Here is a 12,534-nt window from a genome sequence, read left to right as displayed (position 1 = left end):
ATCTGAAGTGCAAGGACCGTGTGACCAGGAATGGTCTTCTTCACTCTCAGTAAGCGAAGATCTTCCACGTAGTGAAGAACAGGAAATTAGGACAGTGCAATTCTCATCATTCATGCGTAGATACATTTTCTATGTACCATTTTATTAGGTATATTGGATAAAAAAAGAACATTACATGTTTATTATAAGTTCAGAATTATTTACCTAATTAACCCTATAAAAACCCATGTTTCATTTAATTGTGACCTTACCAGCAACTATAGGAGCATCTTCGACTGTAACGGCAGCAGTAAAATTGCCATTCTCTATCCAACACGGCATCAAAGTACTGACTCTGAAATCCAGCTACCAGTCCGTTATTAGAACAAGTCTGATACCTGCGAATGAGAGAGCAGTAGTGAATTTGGACAGTTATGTTATGGCTGCATATGTGTAACTGTATTTTAAAAATCCATTCACATAGAGAATGTAATATAATGTAGCTGTTCAGCTCACCTGTCTGTCTATCCATGGGAAGTCCCGGGTGGAGAGGGATGAAAGGCGCTCAAGTCAAAAAGAAAAAATCCCACACAAAACAGTAGAGTCTATTAGAGCATCCAATTCTAAAAGATAGATTATATATATATATATATATATATATACGTATATATATAATCACCGTTATAATTTAAAATCAGGACATCATGAGAAAATGTAACACTGTCTATGCATTTCGAAACGATGTGTGTAGATGTTCTACACACATCCATGTTCTACACACATCGGTTCCAAAAGTGTGGGCCACTGTTACATTTTCTCTGGATGTCCTGATTTTAACGGTGGTATATTATAATTGGATTCTATATTAAGTGTGATGCTCCAGGGTCCTGGTCGTCACAATGACATTGCTTTCCTCACGGGGAGAATGATGTTACCCTTGGAAGCGATGCTTGGGAGCGAGCTTTTGATCCTATTCCTAGGTGACTCCCGTATATGTATTGTGGTTTGGAGGGAAAGTGAGACAGATAGTGCCAGAGAGCAGACTGGAGCAGTCTGATGCAGGAGGAACGTATGAGGAGCCGTGCAGCCACGAGAAAGTGCTGCAGGTCCTGGACAGAGATACAGAAGGAAAGAACATTGTTCAGTGAGCATGTAGGAGAGCGAAGCACAGGAGAGTGATATCAGGGGAGACCAGCTGCGAAGGAGCTGCCTCCCTCTGAAGCGCAGATAACCGGTAGCTGGAATACTGAGGTTATAAAGGACTCTATGCCTTACAGCAGAGACCGGCAGGACAGCTGAACTGCAAGTTACCTGTCTGCCTCAATACCCAGGAGGCACAGTGACGCATTGAGCCAGGGTCATGATAGAGATCTTGTAAAAAGGCTCAAGTCACCTATCATACGGGTTTGTGTCCTATCCTATATGGGGGACAGAGAAGAACTGTGAGGACCTTATTAGAAGCCATAGGCAGTAAGGGACTACAACACCACCGCGCTAGAGGGAGGCTTTCATCTCCACCTGGTAAAGGGGAACTCTGGATTCACTTCCAAGCCGTCCGGTTCCTGCCTGTACCTGTGATCTGCTGCCCTGGACTGTGGCTGCCTAAAGTCTTCAGTAAACCAGGTAAAGAGACTGCAAACCTGTGTCCTTGTTCTTTACTGCACCCTTCACCATCATCTTCCATTTATACACCGTGAGCCCTGGGGATATAATTCACCTATGGGAAGTTATACCATCTAGCTGCCATAACATCACCCCAGAGGACCCCTTAAAGCAGCATCGGTCCCCACTGACCGAATACCACAGGTGGCGTACGAACATAAACTTTAATCAATACCCCTTTTACATGGGTGCCCAGGGCCACGGACCGGGTTGCCGCCACCGTGACATCCCCCTGTGAACACCAGACCCGGTACCGGGTACCCCACTGCCCTGGCGGGCGACTCATTAAGCACTATTGTTCTTTATTTATCATCGGTCACATCAAAAGGTTAGGTCATAAAGGTCCAATAAATGTGCATTCCACCCCCCAAGATCCACATCTATCTGAAAGTGCGCATGCCCAGATCTCTATTATTTTCTCTAGTAGACCCCAAATTTATAAGGGGCCAGATGTGGGGATAGATTTTGGGTCCTAGCATGTATCGGTTATTTATAATCTGATGTATAAATAGATTAAATTGGTCTGTTTTGCACATGAACATCACACGGACAAAAAATAAGTTGGAGTGAAAGTACCCTTAAAGGGACCCTGTCATGTGCAATAACATTATTAACCTGCAAATATAGGTTTAAAGGGAACCTGTCACCCCCAGAATGGAAGGTGAGCTAAGCCCACCGGCATCAGGGGCTTATCTACAGTATTCTGGAATGCTGTAGATAAGCCCCCAATGTATCCTGAAAGATGAGAAAAAGAGGTTAGATTATACTCACCCAGGGGCGGTACCGCTGTGGTCCGGTCCGATGGGCGTCACGGTCCGGTCCGGGGCCTCCCATCTTCTTACGATGACGTCTTCTTTTTGTCTTCACGAACCGGCACAGGCGTACTTTGTCTGCCCTGTCGAGGGCAGAGCAAAGTACTGCAGTTCGTAGGCGCCGGGAAAGCTCAGAGAGGCCCAGCACCTGCGCACTGCAGTACTTTGCTCTGCCCTCAACATGGCAGACACAGTACGCTTGCGCCGGAGCCGCAGCATGAAGACAAGAAGAGGACGTCATCCTATGAAGATGGGAGGCCCCGGACCGCGACGCCCATCGGATCGGACCGCCCGCCCAGGTGAGTACAATATAACCTCTTTTTTTCATCTTTAAGGATACATCTGGGGCTTACAGCATTACAGAATGCTGTAGATAAGCCCTTGATGCCGGTTGGCTTAGCTCATCTTCCATTTTGGGGGTGACAGGTTCCCTTTAATCTGCAGGTTAATAGTATGGCACCTGGGTGAAAAGGAACTTTAATTCTCCCAGGAACAACTTTTCAGTCATTCAGTCATCGCTCACTATACTGTGGCTGCTGGCACGCCCTAGCACTTTGACTGACAGCTGGCTTATCAGTGTATAACCCGCTGTTAACCGCTGCTGACAGAATAGTGATTGCTGAGTGAAGCTGCTCCATTAATGCCTGTATGACTGACAGCTGGTTAATCAGTGCATAGCCCGCTGTCAACCGCTTCTCTTAGTGACTGATAACTGAAGGTTTCTCCATGCACGCCTGTATGACTAAGGCTGTGTGCACACATTGCAGATTTGGGTGCAAAATTTTCTGCACAAAATCTGCATCTCCTGGCAGAAAACGCAGGTGCAGATCTGATGCATTTTTTATGCGGATTTTGTGCGTTTTTGTTGCGGATTTGCTGTGGATTTTGTGTTTTTTACCCCTGCGGATTTCTATAATGGAATGGAATGCAGATCTGCATAAAAGAAGTGACATGCTCCTTCATTCAATCCGCACCATTCGCACAGAATTTTTTTTTCCTATTGATTTACATTGTACTGTAAATCATTTTGCGGATCTGTAGCGTTTCTGCGTGGAAAAAAAGGCTACAGATCCGCAGGAAATCCGCAGCCTGACAGCTGGTTCATCAGTACGTAGCCCGCTGTCAAACGCTGCTCTAAGAATAGTGACTGCTGACTGAAGCTGCTCCATGCACGCCTGTATGACTGACAGCTGGTTCATCAGTACATTGTCCGCTATCATCCACTGCTGACAGAATAGTGACTGCTGACTGAAGCTGCTCCGTGCATGCCTGTATGACTGACAGCTGGTTCATCAGTACGTAGCCCGCTATCATCCACTGCTCACAGAATAGTGACTGCTGACTGAAGCTGCCCCATGCACGCCTGTATGACTGACAGCTGGTTCATCAGTGCAATGCCCGCTGTCAACCGCTGCTCTAAGAATAGTGACTGCTGACTGAAGCTGCTCCGTGCACGCCTGTATGACTGACAGCTGGTTCATCAGTACATTGTCCGCTATCATCCACTGCTGACAGAATAGTGACTGCTGACTGAAGCTGCCCCATGCACGCCTGTATGACTGACAGCTGGTTCATCAGTGCAATGCCCGCTGTCAACCGCTGCTCTAAGAATAGTGACTGCTGACTGAAGCTGCTCCGTGCACGCCTGTATGACTGACAGCTGGTAGCTCCTGGAAGTTCATTTTCTCCTGCATGCTGCACTTTCAGTACTGTGCCCGGGCACCTACATAACACTATTAATCTGCAAGTTAACCCTACATTTGCGCTATTAGGTTTTTGCTGTAAAAAAAACAAACACAAATTGCAGGCAATTCACATTGTCACTAGTGACAGAAAATCCAACACTTTTGGAAAAATTTTTAGTCTTTTTGTCGCAGTCAAGGTAGAGCGAAGGTCACAGTGTGACACCTTAGTTTACCATTAGATGTGACATCGTCATGCGACACTTTATGGTTGCCTTGTAGCCATAGCCTTATGCAACACAACATTGTAAGGAAATCTACACCCCTGTAAGTTTACATCTTATCCACCAGATGGTGCAGGAATATAAAAGAATAGATTTTCCTGTATGAAGCATCGGCATGCAGCAGCAGGTTGTAACAATGGTTTCTTGATTGCTTAATTAATAATTGTTAATAATCACTCCTGTACTAGGACAAATCGCAGCTTGCACTTTGTTGCTTGCACATTACATACAGTTTTCCAACCGGTTGCATTAAATTCCATTCCATAATAAACTTGCTGGAGATTAAAGCTGTATATTTTAGATTTATGCTAAATTTCCTCAAAAGTAAGAACATTTTTTCTCGTGTTCTTACAATAATACCACCACCAAAATCACCATTCTTCATGCGTGGCATTGTCAGTAACTTTCTCATCCCATTTGTCCAGTCAAAGGCCGAGTTTTAAGACTAAATCGTACAGTATAGCTGTGACCCACCTAATCTCCTCATGTGCCCCCAATTTATGTGGGCTTTCATATGTCTTGCACTGAGGAGAGGCTTCAGTCGGGCCACTCTGCCATAAAGGCCCAACTGGTGGAGGGCTGCAGTGATAGTTGACTTTGTGGAACTTTCTCCCATCTTCCTGCTGCATCTCTGGAGCTCAGCCACAGTGATCTTGGGGTTCTTCTTTACCTCTCTCACCAAGGCTCTTCTCCCACAATTGCTCAGTTTGGCTGGATGGCCAGGTGTAGGAAGACTTCTGGTGGTCCCAAACTTCTTCCATTTAAGGATTATGGAGGTCATTGTGCTCTTAGGAACCTTGAAAAATTATTTTGTAACCTTGGTAAGGTCTGAGCCTTGCCACAATTTTGTCTCAGAGCTACTTGGCCAGTTCCTTTGACCTCATGATTCTCATTTGGTCTGACATGCACTGTGAGCTGTGAGTTCTTATATAGACAGATATGTGCCTTGCCAAATGAAGTCCCATCAGTTTAATTAATCACAGCTGGACTCCAATGAAGGAGTAGAACCATCTCAAGGAGGATCACAAGGAAATAGACAGCATGTGACTTAAATAAGAGTGTCTGAGCAAAGGGTCTGAATACTTGTCTACCGTGTGACACTCAGTTTTTCTTTTTAATAAATATGCAAAAATGTCTACATTTCTGTTTTTTTTCAGTCAAGATGGGATGCAGAGTGTACATTAATGAGAAAAAAAATGAACTTTTTTGAATTTACCAAAAGTCTGCAATGAGACAAAGAGTGAAAAATTTCTCGGGAGACGAGATCTGAATCTGAGCATGCGCCGCCCCCAGCGGTCATTTTCCAAGAGGCCACCGCATTGCAGCAATGGAGCTTCCAGGGCCTCCGGGCTTTGAGGAAATGCTGGAGGAGCCCCGACTGACTCTGCATTAAGATACACCGACGCCGCCCCACAGCACAGAGCCCCGACGCTGCACGAAGAGGAGCTGCCGCCCCACAGCACAGCACCCACGCGGCACAAAAAGGAGCAGCCGCCGCTCCCAGCACAGAGACCCCATGCTGCAGCTACAGTGAGGTAATGGGGGATACTCCACTCACACTTTCCTGTGAGACGCCCCCTCTTCGTCATCTGGACCTCTCCCCCCCACTCACCATATACACATTGGTGTCTGCACCGCATACAAGACGACACCCGGCATATAAGACGACCCCCGACTTTTAAGAAGATTTTCAGGGGTTAAAAAGTCGTCTTATACGCCGGAAAATGGTATATGGGGGAACTGGGACCATCAAACTATATGGAGAAGTTGTGACCTTTATATTATATATACAGGGCAGTGGGGCCATCATACTATACAGTTGAAATCAGAAGTTTCCATACACTATATAAAAAGAAACATATGCATGTTTTTCTCATTATCTGACATGAAATCAGAATAAACCTTTCATGTTTTAGGTCAATTAGGTCAATAATACTTCATAATTGCCAAATGCCAGAATAATGAGAGAGAGCGATTATGTTTTAAGGCATTTTTATTATTATGTTTTAAGGCATTTTTATTACATATTGCAAAGTCAAAAGTTTCCATACATGTCATTAGTATTTGGTACTATTGCCCTTTACCCCTTTACCCCCAATGGTGGTTTGCACGTTAATGACCGGGCCAATTTTTACAATTCTGACCACTGTCCCTTTATGAGGTTATGACTCTGGAACGCTTTAACGGATTTTGGCGATTCTGACAATGTTTTCAAGTGACATATTGTACTTCATGATAGTGGTAAAATTTCTTCGATATGAATTTGTGAAAAAAAACAGAAATTTGGCAAAAATTTTGAAAATTTTGCAATTTTCCAACTTTGAATTTTTATGCCCTTAAGTCACAGATATATGTAATGTAAAATAATTAATAAGTAACATTTCCAACATGTCTACTTTACATCAGCACAATTTTGGAACCAAAAAATTTTTTTGTTAGGGAGTTATAAGGGTTAAAAGTTGACCAGCAATTTCTCATTTTACAACACCAATATTTTTTAGGGACCACATCACATTTGAAGCTATTTTGAGGGGTCTATATGAGAGCCCCTGATGTGCCTAAACATTGAAAACCCCCACAAGTGACACCATTTTGAAAAGTAGACCCCCTAAGGAACTTATCTAGATGTGTGGTGAGCACTTTAACCCACCAAGTGCTTCACAAAAGTTTATAATGCAGAGCCGTAAAAATAAATAATCATATTTTTTCACAAATATGATCTTTTCACCCACAATTTTTTATTTTCCCAAGGGTAAGAGAAGAAATTGGACCCCAAATGTTATTGTGCCATTTGTTCTGAGTATGCCGATACCCCACATGTGGGGGTAAAAAACTGTTTGGGCGCATGGCAGAGCTCGGAAGGGAAGGAGCGCCATTTGACTTTTCAATGCAAAATTGACTGGAATTGAGATGGGACACCATGTCAAGTTTGGAGAGCTCCTGATGGGCCTAAACATTGAAACCCCCCACAAGTGACACCATTTTGAAAAGTAGACCCCCTAACTTATCTAGCAGGCGTCACGTTGCATTTGCAAAGCCCCTGATGCACCTAAACAGTAGATACCCCCCAGAAGTGACACCACTTTGGAAAGTAGACCCCCTAAGGAACTTATCTAGCTGTGTTTTGACAGCTTTGAAGCCCCAGGTGTTTCACTACAGTTTATAATGCATAGCCGTGAAAATAAAAATTATTTTTTTTTCACAAAAATTATTTTTTAGCCCCCAGTTTTGTATTTTCCCAAGGGTAACAGGAGAAATTCGACCCCAAAAGTTGTTATCCAATTTGTCCTGAGTACGCTGGTACCCCATATGTGGGGGGGAACCACCGTTTGTGCGCATGGCAGAGCTCGGAAGGGAAGGAGTGACATTTGGAATGCAGAGTTAGATGGATTGGTCTGCAGGCGTCACGCTGCATTTGCAAAGCCCCTGATGCACCTAAACAGTAGATACCCCCCAGAAGTGACACCATTTTGGAAACTAGACCCCCAAGGAACCTATCTAGATGTATTGTGAGAACTTTGAAACCCCAAGTGTTTCACTACAGTTTTTAACGCAGAGCCGTGAAAATAAAAATTTATTTTTTTCCCACAAAAATGTTTTTTAGCCCCCCAAATTTTTATTTTCCCTAGGGTAACAAGAGAAATTGGACCCCACCAGTTGTTATCCAATTTGTCCTGAGTATGCTGATAACCCATATGTGGGGAAGAACCACCGTTTGGGCGCATGGCAGAGCTCGGAAGGGAAGGAGTGCCATTTGGAATGCAGACTTAGATGGATTGGTCTGCAGGCATCACGTTGCATTTGCAGAGCCCCTGATGCACCTAAACAGTAGAAACCCCCCAGAAGTGATGCCATTTTGGAAAGTAGACCCCCTAAGGAACTTATCTAGATGTGTTTTGTCAGCTTTGAACCCCCAAGTGTTTCACTACAGTTTATAACGCAGTCGTTAAAATAAAAATTATTTTTTTTCCCACAAAAATGTTTATTTAGACCCCCAAATTTTTATTTTCCCACCGGTAACAAGAGAAATTGGACCCCAATAGTTGTTGTCCAATTTGTCCTGAGTATGCTGATACTCCATATGTTGGGGTAAACCCCTGTTTGGGCGCACGGGAGAGCTCGGAAGGGAAGGACCACTGTTTTACTTTTTCAACGCAGAATTGGCTGGAATTGAGATCGGACGCAATGTCGCGTTTGGAGAGCCCTGATGTGCCTAAACAGTGGAAACCCCCAATTCTAACTGAAACCCTAACCCCAACACACCCCTAACCCTAATCCCAACCATAACCCTAACCACACCACTAACCCTGAAACACCCCTAACCCTAACCCCAACCGTAAATGTAACCCTAACCATAACTTTAGCCCCAACCCTAACTTTAGCCCCAACCCTAACCTCAACCCTAGCCCTAACCCTAGCCCTAACCCTAGCCCTAACCCCAATCCTAACCCCAACCCTAACCCCAACCCTAACCCTAGCCCTAACCCTAGCTCTAACCCTAGCCCTTACCCTAGCCCTAACCTTAAAGCTAGCCCTAACCCTAATGGAAAAATGGAAATAAATACATTTTTTAATCTTTTTTTATGTTTCCCTAACTAAGAGGGTGATGAAGGGGAATTTGATTTACTTTTATAGCGGGTTTTCTAGAGGATTTTTATGATTGACAGGCGTCACACACTAAAAGACGCTTTTTATTGCAAAAAATATTTTTTGCGTTACCACATTTTGAGACCTATAATTTTTACAAATTTTGGTTCACAGAGTCATGTGAGGTCTTGTTTTTTGCGGGACGAGTTAACGTTTTTATTGGTAACATTGTCGGGCACGGGACATTTTTTAATCGCTTTTTATTCCGATTTTTGTGAGGCAGAATGACCAAAAGCCAGCTATTCATGAATTATATATTTTTTTTTGGGGGGGGGCGTTTATACCGTTCCACGTTTGGTAAAATGGATAAAGCAGTTTTATTCTTCGGGTCAGTACATTTACACCGATACCTCATTTGTATAATTTTTTTATGTTTTGACGCTTTTTATACGATAAAAACTATTTTATAGAAAAAATAAAAAATTTTGCATCGCTTTATTCTGAGGACTGTAACTTTTTTATTTTTTCACTGATGATGCTGTATGCGGCTTGTTTTTTGCGGGACAAGATGACGTTTTCAGCGGTACCATGGTTATTTATATCTGTCTTTTTGATCGCGTGTTATTCCACTTTTTGTTCGGTGGTATGATAATAAAGCGTTGTTTTTTGTCTCGTTTTTTTTTTATTTTTTTACGGTGTTCACTGAAGGGGTTAACTAGTGGGACAGTTTTATCGGTCGGGTCGTTACGGACTCGGCGATACTAAATATGTGTACTTTTATTGTTTTTTTTATTATTTAGATAAAGAAATGTATTTATGGGAACAATATATATATATATTTTTTCTTTATTTAGGTTTTTTTTTATTATTTTTTTTTACACATCTAAAACATTTTTTTTACTTTTTTACTTTGTCCCAGGGGGGATATCACTGTATAGTGACAGATCGCTGATCTGACACTTTGCAGAGCACTGTGTGAGATCAGCAATCCGGCGTGCCCTGCTGCTTGGTTACCAGAGCCTGCTCTGGACCCAGAAGTACTCCCTGCAGGACCCGGAAGTAGCTCCGCGGCCATTTTGGATCCAGGGTCTGCAGGGAGGAGACGCTCGGTACAAGGTGAGCACATCGCCTTGTACCGATCGTCTCAGGGAAGCCCGCAGGGAGCCCCCTCCCTGCGCGATGCTTCCCTATGCCCCTGGAACACTGCGATCATGTTTGATCGCGGTGTGCCGGGGGTTAATGTGCCGGGAGCGGTCCGTGACTGCTCCTGGCACATAGTGCCGGATGTCAGCTGCGATAGTCAGCTGACACCCGGCCGCGATCGGCCGCACTCCCCCCGTGAGCGCGGCTAATCACGCTGGACGTACTATTCCGTCCTTGGGAATTAGGGCCCACCCCACATGGACGGAATAGTACGTCCAATGTCAGAAAGGGGTTAAACTGAATGACTTGGGTCAAATATTTGGGATCTTCTTCCATAAGCTTCTCGCAATAGTTGATCAGAATTTGGGTCTACTCCTCCTGACAAAATTGGTATAACTGATCCAGGTTTGTAGGTCGCCTTGCTCACACCTGCCTTTTCAGCTTTGCCCATACATTTTCACTAGGATTGAGATCAGGGCTTTGTGATGGCCGCTCCAAAACATTGACATTGTTATCCTTGAGCCACTTTGTTAGCCACTATAGACAGGGTGCAGTGGGGACCTTCACACTACATACAGGGGGCAGTGGGGACCTTCATACTATATATGGGGGCAGGGGGACCTTCATACTATATATAGGGGCAGGGGACCTTCATACTACTATATAGGGGCAGGGGGACCTTCATACTATATACAGGGGGCAATGGGGACCTTCATACTATATAGGGGGCTGGGGGACCATCATATTTTATATAGGTGCTATGTAGCCATTTTACTATATGGCATATGGGGAGCTATGAGGTCCTCAATGTATAATAAAGGGTATTGAGGACCATCATATTGTGCTTTGGGGTCTGTAGGACCATCATTCTGTATATTTAGAGCTGTGTGGGCACTCAAAGGACATTATTTATTATAAATGGGAACATTATTAGTTTTAATAAGGGCACTCAGGTACCATTATTTTTTTTCTTGGGGGGCATTGTTATCTTTAAGTGGACACTCAAGGGCATTTGTTGCCAGAAGGGGGCATTTGGGATATTATATTCTTCAAAGGAACATCCAGGGTTTTTCTGTGTAGCACAGTATGGGCATTAATACCTTCTATGGCACACTTTAATTTTGAGGGGAGGGAGTAATCATAGTAATGACACAGTTTTTTAAGTATTGGGGTCACTGTCCTCTCCTCAAGTGCACGCAGAGTGGGGAGTTTTTGTAGGTTGGTAATAGATGGAGACACTGATGGAAATGAGAGAAGTCAGATGTGTTTTTGTTGTAATCTGTGCAGACAAGTTGTGGCTGGAGAAGTTGTCATGTCGGTCTGGGCCAGATGGAAAACATGAGAAAAGTGAGCAACCCAAATCAGAAAGATCGTCAGCTGTAAGTTACTTTATATATATGTCCAAAGACACACTGATAGGGAATTTAGATTGTGAGTCGGGGACAGTGGCAATAATGTGTGTAAAGCGCTGTGGAATTAATGGCGCTGTATAAATGAGTAAAATAAATAAATAAAATAACTGTACTGTAATCATGTGTGTTCTGCAGGACTGCTATCTACCAATATACAGTTCCTGTAACTTGGTAATATTGCTCTTTTTAGTAGCTTTTTTTTCTATTTATTTAGTAACAGTTTAATGTGTTTTGGTCATTATGTAGTAGAAGGTGCATGGTGGTGTCATTGGTCTTTGTATAGAGTGTTTTGTTATGTAAAGGTAATGGTCATATTATGTATTCGCGGTGTGGTGTTGATGGTAATGGGCATTGCGCATCCGTATTGTCTTGGCCTTTTATAGTAGTAACTAGATGGTGGCCCGATTCTAACGCATTGGGTATTCTAGAATATGCATGTCCTTGTAGTATATTGCCCAGCCATGTAGTATATTGCCCAGCGACGTAGTATATTGCCCAGTCACATAGTATATTGCCCAGCCACGTAGTATATTGCCCAGCGACATAGTATACAGCACAGAGCACATTGCCCAGCCACGTAATATATTGCCCAGTTACGTAGTATATTGCCCAGCGACGTAGTATACAGCACAGAGCCACGTAGTATATTGCCCAGTCACGTACTATATTGCCCAGCTACATAGTATATTGCCCAGTCACGTACTATATTGCCCAGCTACGTAGTGTATTGGCCAGTCACGTAGTATATTGCCCAGTCACGTAGTATATTGCCCAGCCACATAGTATATTGCCCAGTGACGTAGTATACAGCACGGAGCATATTGCCCAGCCACGTAGTATATTGCCCAGTTAGGTAGTATATTGCCCAGTTACGTAGTATATTGCCCAGCGACGTAGTATACAGCACAGAGCCATGTAGTATATTGCACAGCCCACGTAGTATATTGCCCAGTCACGTACTATATTGCCCAGT

The 12,534-nt window shown here is 43.7% G+C and overlaps 1 protein-coding gene across 1 annotated transcript in view; it reads right to left on the bottom strand.

The window, feature by feature from the left end:
- DPT (dermatopontin) overlaps nucleotides 1-12,534 on the bottom strand; it is a 143,608-nt gene that overhangs the window by 16,996 nt on the left and 114,078 nt on the right. Inside the window, exon 2 of the mRNA XM_069761688.1 lies at nucleotides 252-377. Coding sequence (XP_069617789.1) covers nucleotides 252-377 — 126 coding nt within the window. The remainder of the gene's footprint in view (nucleotides 1-251; nucleotides 378-12,534) is intronic.

This window comes from Ranitomeya imitator, chromosome 3 (genome assembly GCF_032444005.1).
Source record: "Ranitomeya imitator isolate aRanImi1 chromosome 3, aRanImi1.pri, whole genome shotgun sequence".
Taxonomy (NCBI): Eukaryota; Metazoa; Chordata; class Amphibia; order Anura; family Dendrobatidae; genus Ranitomeya; species Ranitomeya imitator.
Note: the sequence above shows the minus strand (reverse complement) of the source record. Positions and strands in the feature narration are given on the sequence as shown.